The 27,230-nt window shown below is 45.7% G+C and overlaps 1 protein-coding gene across 1 annotated transcript in view; it reads right to left on the bottom strand.

Moving 5' to 3' along the window:
* LOC134575354 (alpha-2-macroglobulin-like protein 1) overlaps positions 1–27,230 on the bottom strand; it is a 134,167-nt gene that overhangs the window by 42,361 nt on the left and 64,576 nt on the right. The window contains exons 21-28 of the mRNA XM_063434635.1: positions 22,658–22,779; positions 21,766–21,817; positions 20,852–20,935; positions 20,524–20,700; positions 18,895–18,976; positions 2,297–2,495; positions 618–692; positions 176–338 (exon numbers count right to left, since the gene is read on the bottom strand). Of these exons, the coding sequence (XP_063290705.1) occupies positions 176–338; positions 618–692; positions 2,297–2,495; positions 18,895–18,976; positions 20,524–20,700; positions 20,852–20,935; positions 21,766–21,817; positions 22,658–22,779 (954 nt within the window). The remainder of the gene's footprint in view (positions 1–175; positions 339–617; positions 693–2,296; positions 2,496–18,894; positions 18,977–20,523; positions 20,701–20,851; positions 20,936–21,765; positions 21,818–22,657; positions 22,780–27,230) is intronic.

Consider the following 27,230-nt stretch of genomic DNA (forward strand, 5'->3'; position numbering starts at 1 on the left):
AGCCATCACATTAACAATACTGCCTCTATTCACAGAACAGAGCCCAGATCTCAACAATGAGACTGGGCTATGTTCTGGACCCTGGCTCGGGTTAGACACATTACTTTACCGGGAGAAGTGCGTTAGAGGTTGATTGTTCTTAATGTACTCAGTAATATTAGTTTTAACGGTCTACCTCTAATAACAGCTTCCTCATACAGTTCCTCCAGGAGCCCCTCTCTTAGCTCTGTATCTCCAGACATAGTGAAGAGGTAGGAAAGGAGAGCCTTGGTGTGCAGCTGGTCCACCTGTGGTAGTGATGCCTGCAGGAATCGCATAGAATTTTTCAACATTTCATCCTGAGAGAGAGAGAGAGAGAGAGAGAACGGAGCGACTGTCAGAGAAGGGCTGGCTGAAGGGCTGATCATTACAACAAGAGTATTATTATGTTATGTAGCAATGAAGACAAATAAGGGCAGGCCAAGTGATAGCAGATAAACTGTAGGAAAATAAAACAGTAATCTGGATACTCTCCAAAAGGAAGAATTGATGAGAACAAAGGAAATCATTCACAGATACATTATTCGGACAGCGGAGAGCCGTCAAAGTGGACGTAAAGCAGAAATAAGGAAGTCTACCTCTCTGGGCCAGTCACACTCAAATAGACAAATAGCCACATATGCTGTAAAAGCGACGTCATCATTATTTCCTTCCTAGTATAGAAAAAAGGAAACAAATTACAGTCACTGTAAAACAGGAACACAAAACTCATGTGTGGTCCCTGCTCTGTGTGGGATTCCCTGTCTGCACTGCTCTGTGTGGGATTCCCTGTCCGCACTGCTCTGTGTGGGATTCCCTGTCCGCACTGCTCTGTGTGGGATTCCCTGTCCGCACTGCTCTGTGTGGGATTCCCTGTCCGCACTGCTCTGTGTGGGATTCCCTGTCCGCACTGCTCTGTGTGGGATTCCCTGTCCGCACTGCTCTGTGTGGGATTCCCTGTCCGCACTGCTCTGCGTGGGATTCCCTGTCCGCACTGCTCTGCGTGGGATTCCCTGTCCGCACTGCTCTGCGTGGGATTCCCTGTCCGCACTGCTCTGCGTGGGATTCCCTGTCCGCACTGCTCTGCGTGGGATTCCCTGTCCGCACTGCTCTGCGTGGGATTCTCTGTCCGCACTGCTCTGCGTGGGATTCCCTGTCCGCACTGCTCTGCGTGGGATTCCCTGTCCGCACTGCTCTGCGTGGGATTCCCTGTCCGCACTGCTCTGCGTGGGATTCCCTGTCCGCACTGCTCTGCGTGGGATTCCCTGTCCGCACTGCTCTGCGTGGGATTCACTGTCCTCACTGCTCTGCGTGGGATTCACTGTCCTCACTGCTCTGCGTGTGATTCACTGTCCTCACTGCTCTGCGTGTGATTCACTGTCCTCACTGCTCTGCGTGTGATTCACTGTCCTCACTGCTCTGCGTGTGATTCACTGCCCTCACTGCTCTGCGTGTGATTCACTGTCCTCACTGCTCTGCGTGTGATTCACTGTCCTCACTGCTCTGCGTGTGATGCCCTGACCTCACTGCTCTGCGTGTGATGCCCTGACCTCACTGCTCTGCGTGTGATGCCCTGACCTCACTGCTCTGCGTGTGATGCCCTGACCTCACTGCTCTGCGTGTGATGCCCTGACCTCACTGCTCTGCGTGTGATGCCCTGACCTCACTGCTCTGCGTGTGATGCCCTGACCTCACTGCTCTGCGTGTGATGCCCTGACCTCACTGCTCTGCGTGTGATGCCCTGACCTCACTGCTCTGCGTGTGATGCCCTGACCTCATTGCTCTGCGTGTGATGCCCTGACCTCATTGCTTTGCGTGTGATGCCCTGACCTCACTGCTCTGCGTGTGATGCCCTGACCTCACTGCTCTGCGTGTGATGCCCTGACCTCACTGCTCTGCGTGTGATGCCCTGACCTCACTGCTCTGCGTGTGATGCCCTGACCTCACTGCTCTGCGTGTGATGCCCTGACCTCACTGCTCTGCGTGTGATGCCCTGACCTCACTGCTCTGCGTGTGATGCCCTGACCTCACTGCTCTGCGTGTGATGCCCTGACCTCACTGCTCTGCGTGTGATGCCCTGACCTCACTGCTCTGCGTGTGATGCCCTGACCTCACTGCTCTGCGTGTGATGCCCTGACCTCACTGCTCTGCGTGTGATGCCCTGACCTCACTGCTCTGCGTGTGATGCCCTGACCTCATTGCTCTGCGTGTGATGCCCTGACCTCATTGCTCTGTGTGTGATGCCCTGACCTCATTGCTTTGTGTGTGATGCCCTGACCTCACTGCTCTGTGGGTGATTCACTGTCCTCACTGCTCTGCGTGAAAGAGACTCCTTGAAAAGCTTTCCCTTGGAAGTGAAGCATCCACTTGGGAGCTGGTTTTCTTTGAGCCATTTGGCTATATCGTTAATGTGCTTCTGCTCAACAGAGATGTATCGGGAAGACGCGTACATTGTCTTCATCACAAGTGCGTTTAACCTAGTGCAATGAGAGAAAACAGGTGATCTGTGTGTGATTGCTAGTGGGAAATATAGAGTATTACAACAAAATACATGACATTTGCACAGACGTTATTCGGCATGTGCTAAAACTTTATATAAACCTTTGCACAGACGTTATTCGTCATGCACTATACCTTATACTAAATAAGACACGGACACAGTTAATTCTGTTGGAGTACAAAGTCCACAGCTTTTATTAATTAAATTATTAATTAAATTATCATAAATTAACATAATTCACATAATTTAGGGTCATTGTCCAACTATACATTAAATTACTATACCCCCCACACAGTACCCCTGACAATGACCCTACCAATTGAACAATATATAACCAAATAACAATTCACTTGAAACACGGCCTACCAAAGAGGCCCCACATCATATTGTTAACTGTAGGGGTGTACCTCAGACACCCCTACACCCACAGGTTCGTCGCCACCGAAGAGCTAGAACCAACCAGTCCTTAATTCCATCAGGCCTACACCTCGGCCTGTCCAGTTCAAACTCCACGCCAAATTCCAATTTATACTATGCCCTGTTCCGCCACAGCACATGGCTTGACCTCCTTAAGCGCATGTGCGACCCCCACCACACCTAAACAGGGCCTGCTCAATACCTTCGTGGAAGCCAAGGTTCAACAAATCATTCCCCACGTCTGACAGGTGTACCCCGTCCCTCCTAAAATACCCAGGCAACATGCCCTCCAACTCCCTGTGACGCACCACTATGCCCCCAGAACGTCTGATAAAAACTGCCATTATCTTATTAATTTTACCCCTTGATCGAGCTATTGCAGCCGGATCCCTGGCGTGTCTCCACGCAAAGCGCGGAACCATCTCGGACCACACCACCACCACACCAGGAACCAGCTCCCTCAGCCGATCCACATCCCTTTTCATCCTTCTCACCAATTCCCTTTGCGGAATCCCACCTAAGTCGTTCCCCCCTCCATGAACCAACACCACATCCGGGACCGACCCACCAACCACTTTCCGAAACAAGAAATTACACAAACTCTGCCAACTAGCGCCCCTAAAACCAAACCAACATAGAGTCACTCGTTCCAAGGGAAAGCCCAGCTGTGATCCGCTTCTGCGAGCTGCGGCTCTCTTCTCCGCCCAGTACACATACGAGTGGCCCAGCAACCAAACTTCCAAACCTGAAAAGAGACAAAATTAGTGGCACCCAAGCATTTACACCAACTTATCCGGCCTTACATACGAGCGGAATCGCACGGACTCCCACCTCCCTATGTGCTTGATCCTCTCGTCCCCCAAACCTAAACGCGCAGCCTCCGTCGCTGCCCCAATGCGAAAAGAGTGCGTCCCAAATTGACTCGGTTCCAGGCCCATCTTCTGCAATCCCATTCGAAAGACCCGCAGAAACTGAAATCGCGACAACGCCGAGCCATCGGCGTGTAAAAAGAAACAACCCTTCCCTTCCGGCCGAACCTCACAGTACCTTGTGCCGCAAGCCACCGGGCAAGCCCCTGATCCTGGCAATTCATATAGTACCACCGCACATCCCTTGCCGTAAACGTCAGTTTTAGACCGTCGCAGCCATATCTGCACCCGATCACTACCTATGACCACGTCCTCGAACATCAAACCGCCGTTCCCCAACTTGTTGGCACTCACCAGCTCACTAATGCGAAAAGCACCAAAAAACGCCCAGACAAACGCCCCAGAAAATAGTGCTACTTCGAAAGGGGAATTACACAGATCGATCAACACCCCTAACAGGTTTTGCAAGACCGAAAACGACACTGGCCGCCTCGGGTCCGCAAGCTTCTTACCCCTCTTAAAGCCCTTCAAAGCCTGGCGTATTAAAAAATTATTCGTAATGTCCTCCCACCCGTTGAACTTAAACAAAAACGCCATGGCAGACATGCACCTATCTATCACGGCCGGTGACGCCTGTTTAGCAAACAAGCGACACAGTACCCACAACAGCACGTCCACCCTCTGCCCCTGCGAACTGTCACCCCCTACCTGCTGTACCGCCTCGTCCCACTCTTTCCAAACCTTGACGTAGCCCGACGCCAAAGAATTCTTTATACATTCCCCAAGCATGCGGTCCCGAGCTGCCACATCTCGCCAGGGCAAGCCTGCCCCTGCGCCATAGCTTCCGGCGCCGCTTCCCGAAATCGTTCCCACTGAAAACGAGAAAGCGCATCAGCTACCACATTCAACATACCAGGGATGTGCCTAGCCCTAGACACCAAATTGAAAGACATACAGAGAAGGACAAAACGCCGCAGTAAACACAAAACAGGGGGAGACGACGCCGACAAACTATTGATCGCCTGTACTACCGCCATATTATCTGAGTGAAATACAATATGCTTGTTGGACAACACCTGCCCCCACAAACTCACCGCTACCACCACTGGGAATAGCTCCAGAAACGCTAGGTTTTTAATCAGCGAGCTCTGCCTCCAGGCCTCAGGCCATGGCTCAGCGCACCAGTGACCCCCCAGGTAAGCCCCAAAGCCTATGCTACCAGAAGCGTCGGTGTACAGACCAACAACCTCCCCAGATGCCGCCGGCTCTCGAAAAATCACCGTCCCATTAAAAGCCTGCAAGAACCGGTTCCACACCATTAAATCCGCCTTCATATCCGCCGAAACCCTGATGTAATGCGACGGCAGTCGCACCTTGCTCGTAGCTTGCGCAAGGCGCCTACAAAAAACCCTCCCCATGGGTATGACCCGGCACGCGAAATTAAGGCTCCCTACCAGCGATTGGAGCCCACGCAGTGTCACCTTCTTGGCCCTCCTTACCGTGGCCACCAGCTCACGTAGCCGTGATAATTTGTCCCCCGGTAGCCTGCATTCCCATTTACCAGAGTCAATTTCTAAACCCAAAAAACTAAGGCACGTCGTAGGCCCTACCGTCTTGTCCTCCGCCAGGGGAACCCCTACTTTGTGCGCCACCCACTGGAACACGTCCAATATCTGTCTACAACGGTCCGAGTCCCTCGGGCCCACGCAAAGAAAATCGTCGAGGTAATGCACCACCGCGCCCCCTGCCGATTCCGTCCGCACAACCCACTCCAAGAAGGTACTAAACCTCTCGAAATAGGCGCACGAGATCGAACACCCCATAGGCAGGCACAGGTCAACGAAAAATTCCCCCTCAAAACAGCAACCGAGCAGGTGATGGCAGTCCGGGTGTATCGGGAGCAGTCGAAATGCTGCTTCCACATCTACCTTTGCCATCAGCGCACCATGCCCCAGCCTCCGAATCAACTCGACTGCCTTGTCAAATGACGTATAAGAGACGGAGCTAAGGGCCGTGTCGATGTCATCATTCACCGAAGCCCCTTTCGGGTACGATAAATTATGAATCAACCTGAATTTGCCTACTTCTTTCTTGGGGACCACGCCCAGCGGGGATATTCGCAAATCGGCAATGGCGGTGACGAGAACGGTCCCGCCATCCTCCCCAGTTGCACTTCCTTACCTAGCTTTTCCCGCACTACCTCCGGGTGTTCCCGAACTGACTTGAGATTCCCACATAACGTACCAGGTCCCCTAACGACGTAGGGAATAAAGAACCCCTCCCGAAAACTCCGCCACAAGAAAATTGCATCTTCCCTGTTAACGTATCGCCTTAGCCAAGGCAACATCACGTCTATTTTCACCGGAGACGCTCCCAGCGGAAGCTGCGGGAGCCGCCGCCCCTGCGGGCCCTCCTCCCCCGCCAGTCTTACCCTTTTTGAAACAACGGTTGACACCGTGGGTCCCCCCGCAGCCTGAACATTCGTGCCGGAACCTGCAAGTATTTCCCCATTTGCAATGTCCCTCGTTGAACATCCAGCAGAAACCTCTCTTTTGCCCAGCCGACCCGGCCCCTGAGGCCGCGCCGGCTGCCCCGGGAAAGGGCGCCGACTTCTGGGCCATCATAAGGCACATCCATAACGGCAGGTCCATTTGGTCCCACCGCATGCTCGCATTCGCTGCCAGCCGTTGACGAAATTGTTCGTCGTACCTCCACCAAGCCAAACCTCCGTAGGTTCGGTACGCATCTCCTATCCCATCCAAATAACAAAATAGTTCTGAGCAACGCCCTGGAGCCTTCTCCCCGATTACACTAGCTAGAATGCAGAAGGCCCTCAACCAATTCCCAAAAGTCTTAGGTATCTTGCGATACCTCCGCCTTTTTTCCTCCTCCTCCTTTTTGGCATCCTTCTTATCCTCCTCCTTCAAGTCTAAGAACTCCTCTAGGGGGAGGAGGGAAAATATCTCCACAAACTCACCTTTCCATATCTTCTCTTTCACTTCCAATTTCAAATGACATCCGAGGGGGTCCGCGAAGGACATGTGCACATTCTGCCGCGCCGCATCCGGGACATCACCCACCTCACGCTCCTCGCCCCCTCCTTCTAACCCAGACAACTCAGCCCCCGCTCCTGACTCACCTCCGCCGGGCGCGGACAATCGTGTCTCCCCGAGCCCCGCCGCTGTGTCCCGACTACTCTCTCGCGCCCACACTTTCCCGAATTGCGCAGGCGACCCCTCCGTCCCAGACCAAGAATCTAAAAATGTTCTTAAATCATTGTCCTGGGTGTCGTGTGTGTGGGAACTCACCACTCGAACCTCTGGCCGCAGCTGGCTGCAGAGGCGCCGTCCTTCCGTCCACCTTTTCAGGCACCGGAGAATCCCGTTGTCGCCGACTGCAATCCGCCTGGACTCGCCTCGAGACCGTAGGGGTATTGCTCCGAGACCTGTAGGGAGAAGGAAATCTGGGTAGTCTGTCCTGAACCGTCCTCACCCGCCTTTCCTCCCTACGTTCCTCCCAATCCTCCTTAGCAACGCTTTGTCTCGCAGGGCGACTGCCCTCACAAGGTGGTCCCCTCCACCGGTCACTGAGCCTCCCTCCCGGTGAACCTGATCTTCTCCGCTAACTCCTCCTTCCGCTATCCCTGGAATCACGCCTCCTGCAACAGGAGCCTGCTACGCTGCACCCGCTCCGCGCAGGTGATCTTTCCCTGCTCCCTGAACTCCTTGTTCTGCTCCTCGAGACGCTGCGCCTGACGCCAGAGAAGCGTCGTTCTGCTCTCCACCCGCTCCCTGCGGCCTCCATGTCATGAAGCTGACCCTGAGAGCGGCCAGATGGGCCCTCTCGCCTACCGCTGACATCCTGAACTAACTTAACAGGAGGAGCACCCTGCCCCCCAACTGTCAGTGCCGAGCCTGGCCTCTCCTCGGCCGTCTGCCCCAAGCCAGATTCAGCATCACTATCCTGGCAGACTGCCGTGCGCCCAGACCCACTCGCTTCCTGTGAAGTCCCCATGTCCCTGCAGCTGTCTCCCTGACCTGCCTCTGCCTGAGTCGTCCCTGCCATGACTCCGCTGTCCCGGCCTCCCCCTAAGGCCTGAGGGGCCGTCATATACCCGCCATCACCATCACTCCCCTGCCCTCCGGCACTCACACTAGTGGCTGACTCACCGGGACGTGTCTGCTTCGTGCCGCCGCTCACATGACCCCCAGCCAGCCTGGCCTCCGTCCCGGCCGTCTTCTGAGATCCGCCCGGACCGTTCCTCCTGCCAGCCGCGGAACCGCGTGGCTTGGATCCTTCCACCACCGTGCGCTGTACGGCCGTCCTCGCCAGGCCGCTGCCGCGCCCACCGGAGCGAGCCGTGCGCCTGCCTGGCTCTGTTGACCGGGCCTCACCCGGACCGTTGGTTACACCACATCCCGCCGAAGGGCTCCTCCTCCGCCGCGCTGCGGGCCCAGCTCCCGGGCTCAAACGCTGAGGTGGTCTCGTCCTCCTCGCCGGTCGACGGGCCGGTACCGCAGGAGCAGGCCCGGCAGTCCCCAACTGCTGATGAAGCCAATCCAGTCCTCTGTCCTTCACAGCTTCCCGAACACCATCCAGGATCTCATCTAGAGACGCCATAATCCTGCAGAAACGACAAAGAAAAAGAACCTCGCCGACCTGACACAATTTACAGGTAAGAGAGGCTCTGGTTAAAATGGCCCCTATTCTAAAATGGCTGCTCTTTATACTCCCTGTCTCCGCCCCCAAGCACCATTAGACTAATCCAACCCCCAAACACTAGCACTTGCCCACTCCCTGGCTCTGTCAAGGCCCACTCCTCCTACTGTGTTGTTCCATGGGCTTCAGGTAACATCTTCCAATATCAAAGTTTAGTGCAACCAGTCAAGTTTTTTCCACACTACTGTCAAATGATTTCAGTATAGAGCATGAAACACATGGGGAGCATTGTCTTGCAGACATCAAAAAGAGCTTTCACCAGACTGCTGGCTGAAACTTGCCAGAACAAAATAATCTGGAATAGCATTGCTTGTATTAGAGTTAATATTACCATGTCCTGGAGTGAATGGATAACCCAAAAAACAGCAATGGATCATTATATATTAGTTATATAGAGTTTTCACAATGTATCAATTCACCCTTGTGGTCTACAAAACTAAGGCCTCTATTTAATATTTTTGGAAAACATTTTTAAATAACGTATATGTAATATATATATATATATATATATATATATATATATATATATATATATATATATATATATATATATTTGTGTAAGGGGCAAATAGCCATATATGGAATAAGGATCCAGCATAAGCGTAGGATAGCATAAAGGGAGCAAGTCGGTTGTGGTGTGCCGAGACCGACAATATGGTAGGCCTGTAAATAAAGAGGGCCCACCAAGGAGTAAGAAAGTAAAGTAAATGGAAAGAAAAGAGAAAGTGTTGAAATGAGGAGTGGGTGGGAGGGTCATTCTGATGCTGACCTCAAGCGATATGAGTCGGGTAAGGGGTGTCCCTTATATAAGGGAGTGAATTAATTTAAGCCCCTCCCACAAATACAGGCCAAATGGTCTTAATACTTGTGTAATGGGCAAATAGCCGTATATGGAGTAAGGATCCAGCATAAGCGTAGGATAGCATAAAGGGAGCAAGTCGGTTGTGGTGTGCCGAGACCGACGATACGGTAGGTCTGTAAATAAAGAGGGCAAAAATGAATAATCAAAGATTTAAAACAGTCAACAAATATATACAAATTAACCAGACATTTCCTTAAATGCATTACAGTATTTAATTCCTGGAAAGATTTTGAAGGCAGGAATCTAGGACCGCAAGTGGACACCATTTGTTGTGGGTAGGATAGTATGTTATCTCTACTGTTGGTGCGTGTTGACTCATTTCGGAATGTGGTAGAGCCAATAGGTAATGATATATGTGTTTACGTACATGGGATCGATGAAGACAATGATCTGTCTGAGTAATGGTGATGGTAGTGGATTCTGTGGCCTGAGAAAGGCATAGAAGGCAGTGTGCATGGCTGGTAATGGTCGACTTGGTAGTATAATTGAATGGTTGTAGATCTAATAGGTCCGATAAGGATGGAAAAGTTGGATGGCTATAGGTAATCTCTGAGAGGAACGTGGGGGAATGGATTCCTGAAAACCTCTGAGTATATTCTTGTCTGGTATGATAGCATGAAGTTATGGTAGTTTTGGCCATAGGTTATCCTGTGTTGTTGAATGCCTGTAAAATATATAAATAATGGTGTGTGAGAAAGTTTAAGGTGGCAAAAAGAAGCAAAACCTAGGAGAAATATTATGACACAGGTTGAGCTATGTCGTGTTCCAATGAGATTCTTTAAGCCAGGTGAAAAGCTGTGTTATGCGTTCTACAAGTATGGGACGAAAGTGCTAGGTGGGATAGTGCATGCTATACTGCATGAGCATGTCTAATCCATGATTTTTTCTTTGGAACAAAAGAGTGGCCATGACTGTATGGGCGGCTGTAGGAAGCGTATGATGAACATGCCTGGAATATAAATGAGACAATTGTCAGCAGGGATGTATACCCCCTGCCTGGTACATGAAAGTAAAAGAAATGTGATAAGTGGCCAACCAAGTGAGTTTACCCAGAAATATCATGACCTTATGGATGATGAGTGGCGTTTGTTGATGATATGACATATGCTTAGTTGTCTGAGTAACAATGGATTCATGACCCTGATTTACCCCATGCCACAGCAGCTGCTACAATGGAGGGCAAAGGGGCTGAGGTGGTGGAAAAATTTCCAAACCTGGATGCCATGGCCAACAGCTCCAAAGCAATCGTTCCCGGTAGATCGCTGCCAAACCCGTGGTAGAGGCCGCGTCTGACCATCTGGTTGGAGAAGTGTCAGACAATCCTGGAAGGAACATGCTTTTACCATGCCAAGTGGTTAAGAAATCCCCCCCTCCCCCCATGTGCAGGTCTGCTGTTGCTGGGGTGTCTAGGGACATCCTCCAATTGTCATGTTGGAAGTGTGGAAAAAAGGGGAAAGTACTCTGGATGTGAAAGTGTGGTCTTGTGGTATGATTGCCATGGCAAAATTAAGGAACCTGGTAGGGATTGTAGTTCCTTGCGGTTGTAAGTACTAAGCAGGAGGTAGTGATTGATGTAGTTGAGAATGTTCCCTATTTGTCTTGTGGTAACTTGCGTGTATGGATGCCCAGTAATGTTATGATAGTGTCTGGGCCTTCTGTTTCTTATGGGGTACTGGGACGCCCAAGTGGTCAACCAGACTAAGCTGCCGTGAGGCTTCTAGTGAAAAATATGTTATTTTTGATCAACAAGAAGTCTTCTAGATAGTGTATAACTGTAAGGCCTCTGGATATGTCATCATAACCAGCACAGAGTATTTGCGAATATCGATAGCAGGCTAATCTGTAGCCCGAAAGTTGAGCAGGGAAAGGATTGCTCATTTTTTCCATGGAAATGCCAGTGTGTAGGGTAGATGGTATCCGTTTACTGCGTTGATGATATTGGTCTTACTTAACCAAGCTTCAACCCATGCTTGAGTGATAGCTGTAAAGGTAGATCAATGGTGTTGTATAGTAAGGAAACTCCTCGGAGGGTATGAGGGAGTTGAGACTTGGGGTAGCGGAGGTGTGTGGTGCCAATAAGTCTATGGTTAGTCTTTGTTTAAGGGAAGATTTCCATGTGACAATACCAATGTGTTTGACGCCACACTGTAAATGGTGGAGATTAAAAAACCCAAGTAAAAACACCTCTGCAAATCTTGGCTATGAGTGTGTTTACAGCCGATGGTTCTGTTGTGCTGACTAAGTGAGGGCATGCTATATTCCTTGAAGGTGTATTTATGATACCTGTATGGGAGCCCTTTGAAGCCCCAGAGTTTTAGTAAATCTACAACAAGTCTGGAAGGGTGATGAGTCAGTAGTGTTGAAAATGCATTGGTATGTACAGATGGTGAGTACGTTATTTGTAAGTTGTATTGGGACACATGGTTTGTCATGTGCCCTGAACCATTTGAACATATATGCAACAGTCTATATGCAATGCAACTACTCATATCAATTGTCTCTGGTAGTTCAGAGGTGCTGGTACCTGGAGCCTGAGAGTGCTCGACCGTTTGCTTGGGACAAAATCCCTTCTGTATGGGTACCTGCAAAAATAAACATCTCTACATATTCCAAATGCCAACCCAACCAAGGGATGGTCAGTTTCCGATTTACCTGGAATCCATGGATCTGACCATCACAGATACATCTTCATACATATATATGCCTTGTTTCCCCAATGTGCTGGGATCATACGTGCAGGGTTAACATCTTGTGTGTCATAAGAATTGATTGTACCAGGTAACCGAGTTTCGGTTAGTGCTGGTTGCACAGTAGCGTGAGGCCCAGCCTTGTGAGGGCTGTGGTGACCGACTCGAGATTGCCAGTCTGTTGTAAATATTTTTTGGCTCATGAGTTTATGAGTGAGGCTAGCATGGTCACCTGAGTTGGTGTTGCTGGGCCTTCCCCTGCCTCCGTGTTGTCCGTTGATGTATGGAGGAGTTTGAATAACTCTGCTTTCCTTGCTGTGGCAGGGTAGGGGATTTGTTGAATCTGATTGCTGCTGGACTAGCAACATCTCCTCTGCTTGAAGGTGTATCAATTCTAGCCAAGGTACTAGGAAGAGGTGATTCTTCACCATCTTTTTGAGAAATACTTAAATAACAATTGCAATTATTATTTGTACCCAGGGGTCTTGTACTGGCTTGGTAGCTAAGCCGTAAGGCGAAACGATTAGGCTTGGTGTTTTTGGTGACTGGTGAGGCCCTGCTAGTTGCCAAGTGGCTTTAGAGGCTCTATCTATGCTTGGCGCGAGGGGATTTTGTGTGGCCACCGAACGTTGTGGCAGGATGTTGGCCTCTAGGTGACAGTAACCAGAAAATAGGAAGGGGAGTGACAGGTGAGGCCCTCTCTATGATACAATGCGAGGCGGCTAGCTCACGAGGGGCGTATTCCTCTGAGTATGAGGCGGGGTGTTGGCCTCGCGGGACCACTAACCGAAGCGTAATGCAGAGAAAAAAGGGGTAATACCTATTGGGCCCTAGAACCCTAATTGCCAGTACGCTATTACTATTCCAGGGAAGGTGAGAGATGGATAACTACGTGAGCAGGTGTATGTACCTGGTAGTATGGTATTGAACCTGCCAATCCGTATAGGTTTTTTAGTAGTAACTGTAACCTGAATGGATAAAACCGTATGGCATAAGGAAATATAATAAGCTTATCTTAATACGTACAGTTTATGTGAAAAGTAAAGTGCCGTGATGTGTAAATATTAAACATCGTAGCCACACTGGTTAAATATGTATCAATCCTAACCCATTAAGTGCCGTATGTACAAGTGAAAAAGTGATCTGTCCCCACCTTTTATGTTGTATGTCCCCTTGCTAGGCTTGTGTGAGCAGCGTGCTGTGAAAAATGTATGTGAACTATATTACCAGTTGCGTATATACAGATGTGTCTGCTACTGTGTAATAATAGGTGTATTTATACCAGATGTTGATATACTACTTGCTATGTGAATTGTTGTATGTCTTATTGAATGGTAGGGGTCAGTGAACATGGTGTAGCAAAATGCAAGTGCACTGGAAATCTGCCGAGTGCCCTATAGGTGGCAGTGTAGTTGGATACTGATTGGTATGTGAAATGTTGTTTGTCTGTTGACCTATAGGGGTCAGTGTTTTGGTGTTTTTAAATCCCCATGAAAATTGTCAATGTACTTGACAGACCTGTAGGTGGCAGTGTTGATGGAACCACTGTTGGTCTTGATGTGAAATGTAAATTATTGTGAATTAAACCTGAAGTTGAGCCCATGCTGGAGTTTAATCTATGGTTTATCGTTATGTTTAAAACAATCTTATGTGTAATTTATATTGGCTGGTAAATTGTATATGACATGTGAAGACAGTTTTTCTGTTGACCAGTAGGGGTCAGAAATGCTGAATGTATGGTAAAAATACCCTTTACTCCAAATGCAAGGATCTGGGAAGCCTGTAGTATACCGTTTGAAAGATAGGGGTCAGTGTGTTGGAGAAAATGCAGTGGTTTGTTGGTTTGAACATGAAATGCAATAATGTCTAAGAAGCCTGTAGTACATCGAATGGCTGGTAGGGGTCAGTATGTAGGCGGAAATGCAGTGGTATGTTGGTTTGTACATGAAATGCAATAATGTCTGAGATGCCTGTAGTTCACCGAATGACCGGTAGCGGTCAGTGTGTAGGAGAAAATGCAGTGGTTTGTTGGTTTGTACATGAAATGCAATAATGTCTGAGATGCCTGTAGTTCACCGAATGACCGGTAGGGGTCAGTGTGACGAAACCAACCTCGCCACTGAGAACTGGAGAAGCCTGGTTGCCCGCCTGCTGCCTTTGGACTATGGCCCTGGGAGATAGGGGCCTTTACAAACAGTATTCGGCCCTAACAGAGTGCATGTCACTCATTCTGGCCCTTTAAATACAGTGGGGCCATTCGGTACTTGCCCTGTGTGAGCAGTGATACCCCCCAGATAGCTATGCCATGGAGCCTATTCATATAATGAAAGACTATGGGAAAGACTTTGGCTCCATGGCAATTAAACTGTATTTGTGTGGTCTGCGTGCCATTCAACTAATAATGTGCACGCAGACCTGAGCTATCTGGGGATATGTGAAATGTCTGTGTGTTATGTGTAAAATGTGACTTTATGTATTTTAAAGAGTTTTATGTTGTTTTGCAACCATGTGGTTAATGGAGTCTGCCTCTAGTCCTGGATAATTAGATTTCCTCTCCAATTATCTCCAGGGCAGAAGGGAGGAAGCCAGGATGCATTGTGGGGATGTTTTACTTTTAATGTTTGAGCCAGAAGGAACAAAAGATACTTTTAGTAACTTTTTAACCCCTGGTCGGATTCATGCCATTTTTTAATATGTTGTTCCCCTGAATGGATTGATTGTGAATGTGATGTATGGTTTTAAAGTTATGAAAGTTGTGTAAAAGTATATTTTGAACTGTACACATAATGGGATTAAGTGTCACACTAAGGGGAGGGGATGTGTGGGAGGTAACATCTATGTTATTGGTTATTTTATGCCTCCCCCTGGGTGTGGCCTGTATGTGTACTCATGTAATAAAAACCAGGCTGGGTGCCCAGCACCTCAGACCACTGCTTGACCCTCAACACGGAGCCTTGTCTCGTTCTTGGGGGGATTCACTGTATGCTGTTGGAGATTTGACTGCTAGGAGTGTAAGCTGATGTCTGCTTTTCCTATTCATCTGCTAGCAGCTATTTGTGAGGTTCCAGCTGGAGTGCTACCTTATTCACCTATATCCAGTTCGTGAGTTCTGATGTTCTGCAGTAGCTGTGCCTTTCTGAGGAAAGGGGATTATCGCCTAAACTGGGTTTTATCCTCTTGTATGCTGAAACGGTCCGTTACAGTCAGTGTGTAGGCGAAAATGCAATCCATAATGCAGTAGTTGTAATATGCAGGAGACCCTTAGATTGCAGAGATATAGAGGAGTATCAACAACCAAAAAGTTGCTGCAGTGGAGACAAGTAATAAAGCGCTGTAGTGCCTCTGTTTTGTGTTAACGTGAGATTTTGAGAGTTACCTGTAGGGGTCAGTGTGGTTTATGTGAAACATTGTTCGTGAGCTATGCCCCAGCATTATAGTTGTATGATAGGGAAATGAACAGTGCCCGTTTGACAATATACAATATGTCAACATAATAGCTTAATAACAGTCATTGTAACAAACCAAAGTTCTGCTCGTGGGTAGTAAACACACGAAACGTGTGTTTAGTACAATAGTAAATGCATGAACTAGTTCCCGTTTGGTAGAAAAGTGCACGAACCGTGAGCCTGGTATGTCAGGGAAACAAAACGAAATGAGCAGTGAGATTCGAAATGCACGCACAGAATTGCCTAGTATGTTTAGGCAATTTAAACAGAATGTGTTCCCGTTTGGGAGTATGCTAATGCTCGAAATGAGCCAGTGACAGATATAAACAAGTGAGTTTAAATGAATGATATGCATGAACATGCAATGGTTTTAGAACAGACAAAATGCAGCCGTAAAGTGAGGACCTGACCCGTGCATGGTGCCGTGTGACTGATGCGTGGCGTAACGGGTACGTCGACTTACGGTTTGTGAGTCACTTGGACACCATCCACGGCGATGGATTGAAGAAAGAAAGTGGTAGGCCAGAAAAGCCTGTGGCTGGATTCCTGACACAGCTCAGCTTAGAAAACCTCATGGAGTAATCAGGTAAAATGGCGTCTTTATGACCCGGAAGTGGAAATCATTCTGATGCTGACCTCAAGCGATAAGAGTCAGTAAAGGGGTGTCCCTTATATAGGGGAGTTAATTAATTTAAGCCCCTCCCACAAATACAGGCCATATAGCCCTAATACACACACACACATATATATATATATATATATATATATATATATATATATAGAGAGAGAGAGAGGAGAGAGAGAGATATATCTTTATTATATCATATTACATAGGTTGAAAAGAGATATCAAGTTCAGCCTGTAGCGTAGCTCTAATCCTGACAAGGACTTTTTATCCGCTGGATCTGTGGTAACTGGAACAAGGTGCTGTAGTGTGAATAGTAGGCATGTGCATGGGGAAAATTTTCGGTTCGGTTCGGCATTCCGAAATTCGGGACTTCGGCAATTCAACACTTTGGAACTTCGGCACTTTGACACTTCCAAATTTCCGAAGTGTCAAAGTGCCGAAGTCCTGAATTTCCAAACTTCGGCACTTCTTTTGCGGCCGCTTAGTAGATAACTCCCTAATTCCCACGGTATTAGGGAGTTATCTACCAAAAGGCTGAAAGACCTAAACTGGTCTTTCAGCCAAATTTACTAATACTAAGTCAAAATTACTTAGTATTAGTAAATTTTGCCCCTACTCGCTATACAGTCTGCCTGTGGCTGCTCACTGATAAAAAAAATAATAGGGTCCCCCCCTTTAATCTAAAGGGGGGTCCTATTGCCCCACCCCGTCCCCCACCCCTGAGCGGCGGGTGGGGGCCCTACAGTAAAATAAGGGGGGGGACCTAATGTCCTCCCCCGTGAGCGGCGGGTGGGGGCTCTAAATTATAATTTACTAATACTAAGTATTTTTTACTTATTAGTAAATTTGGCTGAAAGACCAATTTAGGTCTTTCAGCCTTTTAGTAGATAGCTCCCTAATACCGTGGGAATTAGGGAGTTATCTACTTATTCATTCCTGTCATTACATTGACAGGCTAAGTAACTTACATTGTATATGAATGTATGTTAATTAATTGTTGTAAGTGTTGCAAATGCTTACAGCTGAATCCTGGCTATGTTTGTATACTTTTTATTTAAAATTGTATACAATGTAACATTCTTCTTCTTTCGCTGGGTAAGTATATTAGTACTTAGGCAATACTGTGCTTCGGAACTTCAGTATTTTTGGAACTATGCTATGCAAGAACACTTAATAATAATAATAATAATAATAATTATATATATGTGAGATAACATTAAGTGGTCTTGCTATGCAAGAACACTAAATTAATTCTTTGAAGTTAATAAGGGGGTGGTCAGTGATTGGGTGGTATAAAAGGGGGAAACGCGCCTTCGTTCGAGAAACAAACATGGGGGGTACGGACACCCAAACAGAGAGGGGAACAAGTCTGCTACACAGCTTCTGTCAAATCTGTAACAAAACACTAACAAGATGCGGTGGAGAAAAATGAGCAGTATGTGTATACATACGTATATAAAATAATAAATCTGCAAAATATGATGGAGAAAAGATAATAGTGCAAATAAGTCAGTTTAAAATAGATCTATAAAAAGGGGATATGACACACACACACACACACACACACACGATGGTAAAGTGCCTGTGGATCTTTAAAGGGGATCCAGCTCTTTGTTTCTATATCCTTGGTTTGGTAGTGGTGCAACTGGATATTCCAGAAGTAAGACCAAATGGATATACCTAATAATGCATAACCTATTACCAACACAGTATAAAAACAAAAAGAAAAATTATAGATAAAAACAGCAAAGTCCACTTAGGGATAATGGTTGTCTCCAAAACGCTTTCCGCCTTTTGGCTTCCTCAGTTGGAAAGGTGAAATGTGTTTTGGAGACAACAATTTTAAACTGACTTATTTGCCCTATTATCTTGTCTCCATCATATTTTGCAGATTTATTATTTGAAACACGTATGTATACATATACTGCTCATTTTGCTCCACCACATATTTTTAGTGTTTGTTAATGCTTGTTGGTGTGGGTTACGGGGACATACTGGAGTGTTTTAGAGTATATCATCCATAACCACTGTGTACATTTTTTTGAATATTATTTCTCAAATCTGTGTTTACTGTTGAAAAACAAAACAAAAACAAAAAAACAGTTTAAAGCGCTTTCCAATTTTGCAACAAACAAGGAAAATATTCCTTCTTGACCCCAGAATGGCAGACAGATTTCTCCTTGGATCAAGAAGAATATTATTGATATAATATTTCAAAATAAATAAATAAATAAAAGTTTATCAATAAATATTCAGTAATTTGAAAGCCTATATATCAACATGATAGCAATATTAAATTGATGCCTAAACTGGTTGGTTGGACAACTAGATTCAAACCACTGCTCCATAGACCTAATGAGGCAAGTTTATTGACTCTCCAGCCAATGTTGGATTTACACAATATGACTGTGAGCATACTTCTCTGGACTCCTGTGGAGCTCTTATGGCATATCTGTATAGCATTCTCATTATACCATCCCTTACAGTTGGCCAGGACAAACCCAGCCAGGCAGACATTTGAAGAAAGGTGCTCTACTGCATGTTGCTGTATATGTAGATTATATGGTACTCAACAAAATTAAATGTATGAAACCACTGGCTATAATGGAAATGAGGTACACAAGCATGTCAGAAGAAAGGAAAACAAAAGTTGTAAGGTGAACAAAGAGGTCTATAAATGGGACTTAGTTGATAAAACACAAGGTAATGAGAATAAAAATCACTGTTACAGCAATAATTCAAGCTCACCATGTGTTTCCTTCTTTATCTTTATCTCCAAATTCACTGAATGAACCATCTATTCGTTTAAATTTCAGCTCCTGTTGGTAACCTATGATGAATAGAAATACGATGATTTGTTCTCCATGTCTGCAGACTGCTCACTATCTGGTGTATGTGTTTACCAACAATGTGACTGCAAGGCAACCGAACTTTAACCGGATTAATCAGTTTTACCACAATTTTCTTGTCTCTCAGACTCAGTTTACTGGGTCCATGTTCGAATTGCAACCTTGCATTATTGCATGCATCTCCCGGATGTAAACAGCATAGCATGTTCTACTGATTTACGTTTGTGAATAGAATAACAATACCTGTTGAGTATATTGTGCTGGCCAGAGGAGTAACTAGAAACCACCAGGCTCCGGTGTGAAAACTGCACTGGGGACCCGCCATGTGTCTCATTCCCCCGCCAGCCACTCCATGTGTCTAATTTCCCCTCCCCCTGCCAGCCTCTCCACACATCTCCCTCTGCCAGCCCTTCCACACGTCTCAATCTCCCCCACAGTCCCTCAATAATTCTTACCCAGCCCCCATGTGTCCCTCCCAGTCCCACCACATACATTTGTGACAGACACACACTTGCACTGACAGACACTCACATTGACAGACACACATACTGACAGACACACAATATCAGACAGAAACACACACTGACAGAGATACACACAGACACACACAATTCATTTTTTTTGAGGCCCATCAAGGCTCCCTACCTTTTGGAGAGTTGGTGTGGGTCCTCTCCCTGGCGTCCAGTGCGGGGCTGTGCTATAATATGGCAATTCCTCTCTCCTCCTGCGCACTGTTTAGTATGCCGGGGCTGGAATGACATATTCTGGCTCTCAGCATCACAGAGGGCACGCAAGGGAGGAGAGTGGAACGACCAGATCAGCCTCACCCATCTGCATCATGTCCTCGCAGTATATATCGGCAAAGTAAGCACCTGCCATCCAAGTAAGCAGGTGTCGTCTCTGCCTCACTGGGTAATAGATGATTTGGGGGTGCCCTAAGGTGGCCAGATGTCCATCTCCTGGGCCCCCGTGTGAAGGCTCCTCTCGGCGCCCACACCTTCAGCGACTCACAATTGCAGGGGTCAGCAGGGTGGCTGGGCCCCCTGGAGAGGTGGACCCGTCGCAGCTGCGACCATGGTAGTTCCGCCACTGGTGATGGTTACATGCTAATTATGTTGTGCGGGTTATCTGTGGAGAATGATCTGCTGATTACCCGCTAAGCATGCATTACTGGTTACCTGCTGCATATATTCAGCTGTTTCCCTGTTTTGCATGCTATACTGTTGTTCAGGGTTTACTTATTTCCTGCTGAACATGCTTTATTGGTGCATCCAATAAAATGTAAATGTTGGACAATTTTCTTTTGGTTTGTCTAAATCGTTTTCAAAAAAACAATTGGATAAAATTTGTCTGAACCAAAATGCCACAAGGACAAAATCTGAATAGTATTTTTGGATGAATAAATTTGGACGATCCAAACCCAGCCCCCATCCCATGCCTACTCAGTCTCCATTCATCATATCTGCCCAGCCCAATTACCCATGCCTGACCAATACCTACTGACCATGCCTAACCTGCTTCCACTCACCATGTCTCATAAAGTCCTCCGCTTGGGCTCTGATAGACTCTGACAGTTGGCCTGTTTTTTCTAAATACTGCAGTACATACACATTTATGGCATAGTGCATCATGTTCTGCCCTCCACATCCATTAGGGAGTTTGAGGAGATCCTCTGTGCCTTGAAGAGCAACTGCCAACAAGTCTCCTGTGAAGGGGATGAAGATAGTCACAGAATCACAATGTAACATATAAACAGAATAATAAACTCCATATCGGGTTGCTACAGATTGATCCACCCATAGTGGGTTCTTTCCTAAGTTTTTAATATGACATTTATACTCTGCTCAGCTCCTCACCCATTACAAAAATCTCGGCTCTTGCAGAGTCTGGCACAACCTCTGGTGGTAAACTAATGGATATCACTTCCTTTGACAGGTTTCCTGAATGGAAAAGGAGACATGGGTTAGTTTGTGTTTTGATTTGTTCTTTGTAAACTGTGATCTTTAACATGCCACTAGGTTTATCTTTTATACGTTGTATCTGGATTATGAAAAAAATATATTTAATTAGCAGTTTTGTACTAGTTCTCTTAACATACCGGTGACTGCTAAATAGATATTTTATTAATTTACATATACAATCTTAGTATTTAAGTCAAGTTTTTATGGAGCTTAATTTCCAATGAAAAGCGTGCTGTTTACTCATTAGCTGAGCTGGCATGTGTACTGCCTGGGGACTGGCTTGATTCTTCTACTGGTTGTTGGTATGGGAGTTGGGCTAGGAGCTAGGCTAGGTGTTCGGGTGGAATCTAGGTGCTGAGCTCTGTGCTATGCCAAGTGCTGTGCTATTATATAATGTTTATTGACTGGCAGTTAGTGGCTGCTAAAAGTGTTAGCTTAGAGATTTGTAAGAGTCACAAAATGCAATTTATTTTATGAATTGGAGAATGCTCCTTTTCTTGAGGAAGTCCAAGCCACAAATTGGTAATACTTATCAGCACGCTGAAGTTCTCAGAAGTAAGCTTGAGACATTAAACACAAGAATGAACCAAGTAAGCTTGGTAAAATGGAGCCACGCATGCTTTGAAACTTGCAGTACCGTTAGGGTTTTTTAATGGCTCCATTAACGACAGGAACATGGAAATGAGACATATTTTGTAGTATAAACAAATCCAATGTTTTAATCCTTTGATATAATTAAACTCTTCCATTCCCCTTATTGACTTTGTGACTGTTTTTATGTGTCAGTGATGGTGTTTGTGATAGGTTACCTGAAGCGCAGAGCATTGTATTCTGAGATGTTTCCACTACCATGCCCTCCGGCTGGAAATGGCAAACGAAAAAAAGGATTAATTAAATCATTACTTATTACCATAACAACACACAAACTGCCCAAAAAACCCCCAAAACATTAATATGCTAGATTAAAATCCTCTCCACTGACTCTGTACTATTACACAGCATTAATAATATGTTTACTACAAGCACCATGACCACTAGTAATTTGTTCATGATATCTGGTTTGTATGTGTAGTGCTTTGGTATAAAGGGGGTGTAACTCCACCTCCGGCCGTGTCATTAGTGCAACTAGAAAATTAATTCTGGGTTTACCAATATCAATTCTGTGCATGTTTAATGTCCAATAACATCATGCTTTACTAAATTATTTATAGTAGAGTATTAGAATTACATACCAACAACAAAGAGCCCTTTAACCCCTTTAAGGACCAAACTTCTGGAATAAAAGGGAATCATGACATGTCACACATGTCATGTGTCCTTAAGGGGTTAAATAAAAAGATATATCTTCCCAAAAGGATACCCATTTTTAACCTGCTGCTACATGTGTCAATGAAGAGAATCAATTATTATTTTAACAATATATTTCCAATTACTTTTTTTTATGTAAATAAGCTATTGCCCTGACTGTACCAAACATCCCATCACTATGAAGATGGGTGGCAGAAGCAGGTATTTGAAAAGCGCAAGGGAAATGAAGCTTTGCGATTGGACTAAACAAAGGACCTATCCAGAATGTTGACATTACTCAGCACTGGTCCAGTTGGAGTGATGTTAAAACGTAGCCAGCTTGTATGAAGCTACTGTCAGCTGGGTGATACTCCTATTGGACATGGGCGGTGATCTGACACAATGTGCACTGACCTTAACAATCACAGATTTGATTAATGTATCGGACGCCCCATTCTCTGGCACCACTGGTGTCTTTCCATCACAAAGCTCTGATGTAGAGATGGCTTCTATGTTTACAGTAATCGGCAACAAACCTTTGAGAAAAGTTATCTGTAGTACAAATTCTGAATAACATGACCAGCAAATATGCAGCATAGCATCCAATATTTGGGAGATAAATCGGGAATCAAACTTGGATTAAATCATCATATTCAATATTGTGCCTGGGGATTGTATCAAGCAATTATTTGTACAGTGCGGACCAACATTCAGAGTGGGATTTCACAGGTAAATAACTTTTGTTGGTAGTTACATATTATAACTTGAAAAATATATCATGCGTAATTTTATGAAGGAAACATTTTTAAAGATAGTGGAATTTTATTTTTCGAAACTGAGACAACTGTTCTGCGAGCGGATAATTTAAAGAAATTTCCAGATTAATTGGCCACCACGTTCACCCGACCTTTCAGCTCCTTATAACTTCCTGTGGGGATATCTGAAGGAGTGGGTGTACATGAACAAACCGCATACATGGGAACAGTTCAAGGAAAATTGTGGCGAAACCAGCTTCGCCACTGTGAACTGGAGAGGCCTGGCTGCTAGCCTCCTGCCCGCTGACTATGGCCCCTGGACATATTGCACTTTAAAGACTATATTTGGGCAGGTAATAATTTGTATTGCTGCTGCTGGCCCTTTAAAAGCAGCGATGGACATATTGGAACTTTTGGGACTACTGTACCTTTAAGACTGTGGAACGTAGTACAGTAATCCTGCCTTTAATACTTTAAATGTCATGTATGTATTGTTGTATGCAGTTAACCTGGGTTATATATATATATGCAGCCTTCATCTGATTGTTCGGTAGAATCACTCCATTCATTGTATTGAGGAAACTACCGAACAACCAGACCACCCAGGATTAAGTGTGCCTCCAATTACCGTTTGCAACAATGTTGCAAACAGGTAATTGGCAATCATGTAATGTGTTCTGTGTCCTCTGGGTGGCCGCCATTCAGGAAACCAACACGTGGCGGCGGCCATCTTTAACTACCGAACAGCGGTGTTTTGCCGTCGAGTGTCTGGAACTGAAATCGGACACTTGACTAGGCAAACACCGCTGAGACCTCCATACTTCCAGGAGTTCGTATGGAAACTACCGAATGACCCCCGTTCGGTAGAAAGAACCCCACAAACAAGGGAATTCATTCAAACCCTCTCCAGGCTCTATAACACAGGCAATTCGTCTGTTTTCATTCCCTTGTTTGTGACCGACCGCAGGGCCAAAATGCATGGAACTGTTTTCGGATACTTTACCCATGCGGTCGGTCAATACTTTAAAGTTCCATAACTCCTGAACCATTTATCCGAATGGGCTGATTCTTGCATATGTTGTCCCCCTGAATAAGGGCTATCAGGGGATACCTGTTTTGGAGGTGTAGCATATGTATTTGGGGTACATCCAGGAATTGGGGAAAAAGGTGTACAGTATAATTGTGTTAAGTGTTAATCTAAGGGGAGGAAATGTGTGGGAGGTACATCCATGTGATTGGTTAATTTCATCCTCCCCCTGGGAGTGTCCTGTATGTACTTGTTGGTAATAAAAGCCAGACTGGGTGTCCCAGTCTTGAGTTCCTGCTTAACCCTCAAAATGAAGTGTCGTCTCATTCTTGGGGGGGATTGGATTGTAAGCTGACTGCCAAGAGTGTAAGCCGATTGTATGCTTTTCGTGTTCAGCTGTTCCAGTTCGGAGTGTTATTTCGTATCCAGCTCGTGAGTTCTGATGTTCTGCAGTAGCTGTGCCTGTCTATGGAAAAGGGGATTATCGCCTAAATGCATTTTTCCCCTTTTATGCTGAAACGGTCCGTTACAAAAATATATCTATGCAGAAATTAGAATGCTAGAGCCTCAAACATTAACTAATGTTATGAACAATCCAATCAAAAGAGACCGACTTTGTGAGCAAACGGAGCTCATTTAAAAGAGGTCATCTTCATACCTAGTCAGTCTTTTTGCAGGTGCTATACCCATAGCCTTCTTGTGATTCGTGTATCAGGATTTAGTCCAGTTTTTTTCACTTAGTTCAGCGTTGATTTTTGGCAATTGTTGCAATCTTCATGCGCTACTATAGTTTTACACTGGATACTCCTTGATACTTTTTAGTAGACACTCTGCAACTGTATGGTGCTATTACATGGTCTGTAGGAATAATATGATTTGTCTCAATTGGGAGGGCTTTGTATTTACCCTCCAGATAGGTTTCACCCTGGGCATCATTTTTCCTACCTCAGGCAATTTTTGCATTTGATGGCTCAGTATGGCTATTTGACACTTTGAGCTTTTTATAGCTCCCCTCTGGGATTCACTTGTTTTATCTATTGAGCAAATACTTATATTTATATCAAAAAAAGTAACCATTTATTTTCAATTATATTTTATTTAGACCATTTTTCTCAGATATCCAAGCTAAGATCTTGGGTCTACTTGTTAGAACCCATGATCTTTCCATTTTCTTTTTCAAGTTTACCAGGGTTACCCCCTTCCTCTTGGATATCTGGTAGACACTACACATTCACCCTAATTAGGAGTCTGTGTTTTCTTTTTTGTGTTTTTTATATTACAGTCAGTCAGTATATAGAATGCAGTGTCTGGGGTTATATTACAGTCAGTTAGTGTATATAGAATGCAGTGTCTGGGGTTATATTAGTCAGTTAGTGTATATAGAATGCAGTGTCTGGGGTTGTATCACAGTCATTATATAGAATGCAGTGTCGGGGGTTGTATCACAGTCATTATATAGAATGCAGTGTCGGGGGTTATATCACAGTCAGTATATAGAATGCAGTGTCTGGGGTTATATTACAGTCAGTCTAGAATGCAGTGTCTGGGGTTATATTACAGTCAGTCAGTATATAGAATGCAGTGTCTGGGGTTGCATTACAGTCAGTCAGTATATAGAATGCAGTGTCTGGGGTTGCATTACAGTCAGTATATAGAATGCAGTGCCTGGGGTTATATTACAGTCAGTCAGTATATAGAATGCAGTGCCTGGGGTTATATTACAGTCAGTCAGTATATAGAATGCAGTGTCTGGGGTTGTATTACATTCAGCCTATAGAATGCAGTGTCTGGGGTTATATTACAGTCAGTATATAGAATGCAGTGTCTGGGGTTGTATTACAGTCAGTATATAGAATGCAGTGTCTGGGGTTGTATTACAGTCAGTATATAGAATGCAGTGTCTGGGGTTGTATTACAGTCAGTATATAGAATGCAGTGTCTGGGGTTGTATCACATTCAGTATATAGAATGCAGTGTCTGGGGTTATATTACAGTCAGTCAGTATATAGAATGCAGTGCCTGGGGTTAAATTACAGTCAGTCTATAGAATGCAGTGTCTGGGGTTGTATTACAGTCAGTCTATAGAATGCAATGTCTGGGGTTATATTACAGTCAGTATATTGAAGCCCATGGATCAGCGCAGTCAGGGGAATGGGCCTTGACAGAGCCAAGGAGTAGGCAGGTGGAGCTATAGATTCGGGGGTGGGGTTTAGGGTGGAGCATGCAAAAGGGTGTGGAAAAGTGCGAGTATATTAAGCGGCCATTTTAGCAAACGGCCATTTTAATTCAGAATCCGCACTTACCTGTTAATTGTCCCTCCCACCCTCCCTAGGTTTTTAGCAGGTCCCGTTTTGTCACAGCGGCGGGATAGGGCTAGGGTAATTGGGATGGAAGTGGATTAGCAAGTGGCTAGGCTAAGCTTAAGTTGAATTAGGCCAGAGTTGGAAGTGGTCTGTTGGTTCGAGCTCATCGGTGGCTCCGAACCTGGTGGTGTAGGGGTGTCTCGGTACACCCCTACAGTTAATAAAGTTACAATTATGGGGCCTCTTTGGTAGGCCGTGTGTTATATATTTATGTGTTATTTATATTGTTATATATTGTTTATGGTATGGGGTCATTGTCTGGGTTAATGCTGTACGGATGGGGGTGGGGGTAAATTAATTTATTTGGCAATGACCCCAATTTGTTATCTTGTTTATGGAAAAATTTAAATAAAGCTGTGGACTTTTATTTTCCAACAGAAAATTGGTGTCTGTGTTTATTGGTGGGTTATGGGGAAGAAAATGCCACAAGCCGAATAACGACTGTGCGCATGTCAAGAATGCAGTGTCGGGGGTTATATTACAGTCAGTATATAGAATGCAGTTGTAACGGATCCACTGGCACCCCGACTGGGTACCTCCGTTGAAAGATGCTCCTAGCGCTTCCAGAGGACTCCAAGCACTCCACCAGACACCATAAGCACCGCAGGCTGCAGCTATCTCCCTTCAGAACGAAGCAGGAACAAGCTCTTACAAGAGCTCAGTGATTATAGCAAGGGAATATGCCTAGCATAGCAATCCCTTGTAGCAGATTACCCCAATAAGAGACAGGACTCAAGTTGAGGGTAAAAATAGAACTCTCTGGCTGCTAGCTTGCAGCCCTTTTTATTAGGTGCTCCCATGAAGGGGAGGGACACACACAGTAACGTACATTAACCAATCAC

This window comes from Pelobates fuscus, chromosome 10 (genome assembly GCF_036172605.1).
Source record: "Pelobates fuscus isolate aPelFus1 chromosome 10, aPelFus1.pri, whole genome shotgun sequence".
Classification (NCBI taxonomy): domain Eukaryota; kingdom Metazoa; phylum Chordata; class Amphibia; order Anura; family Pelobatidae; genus Pelobates; species Pelobates fuscus.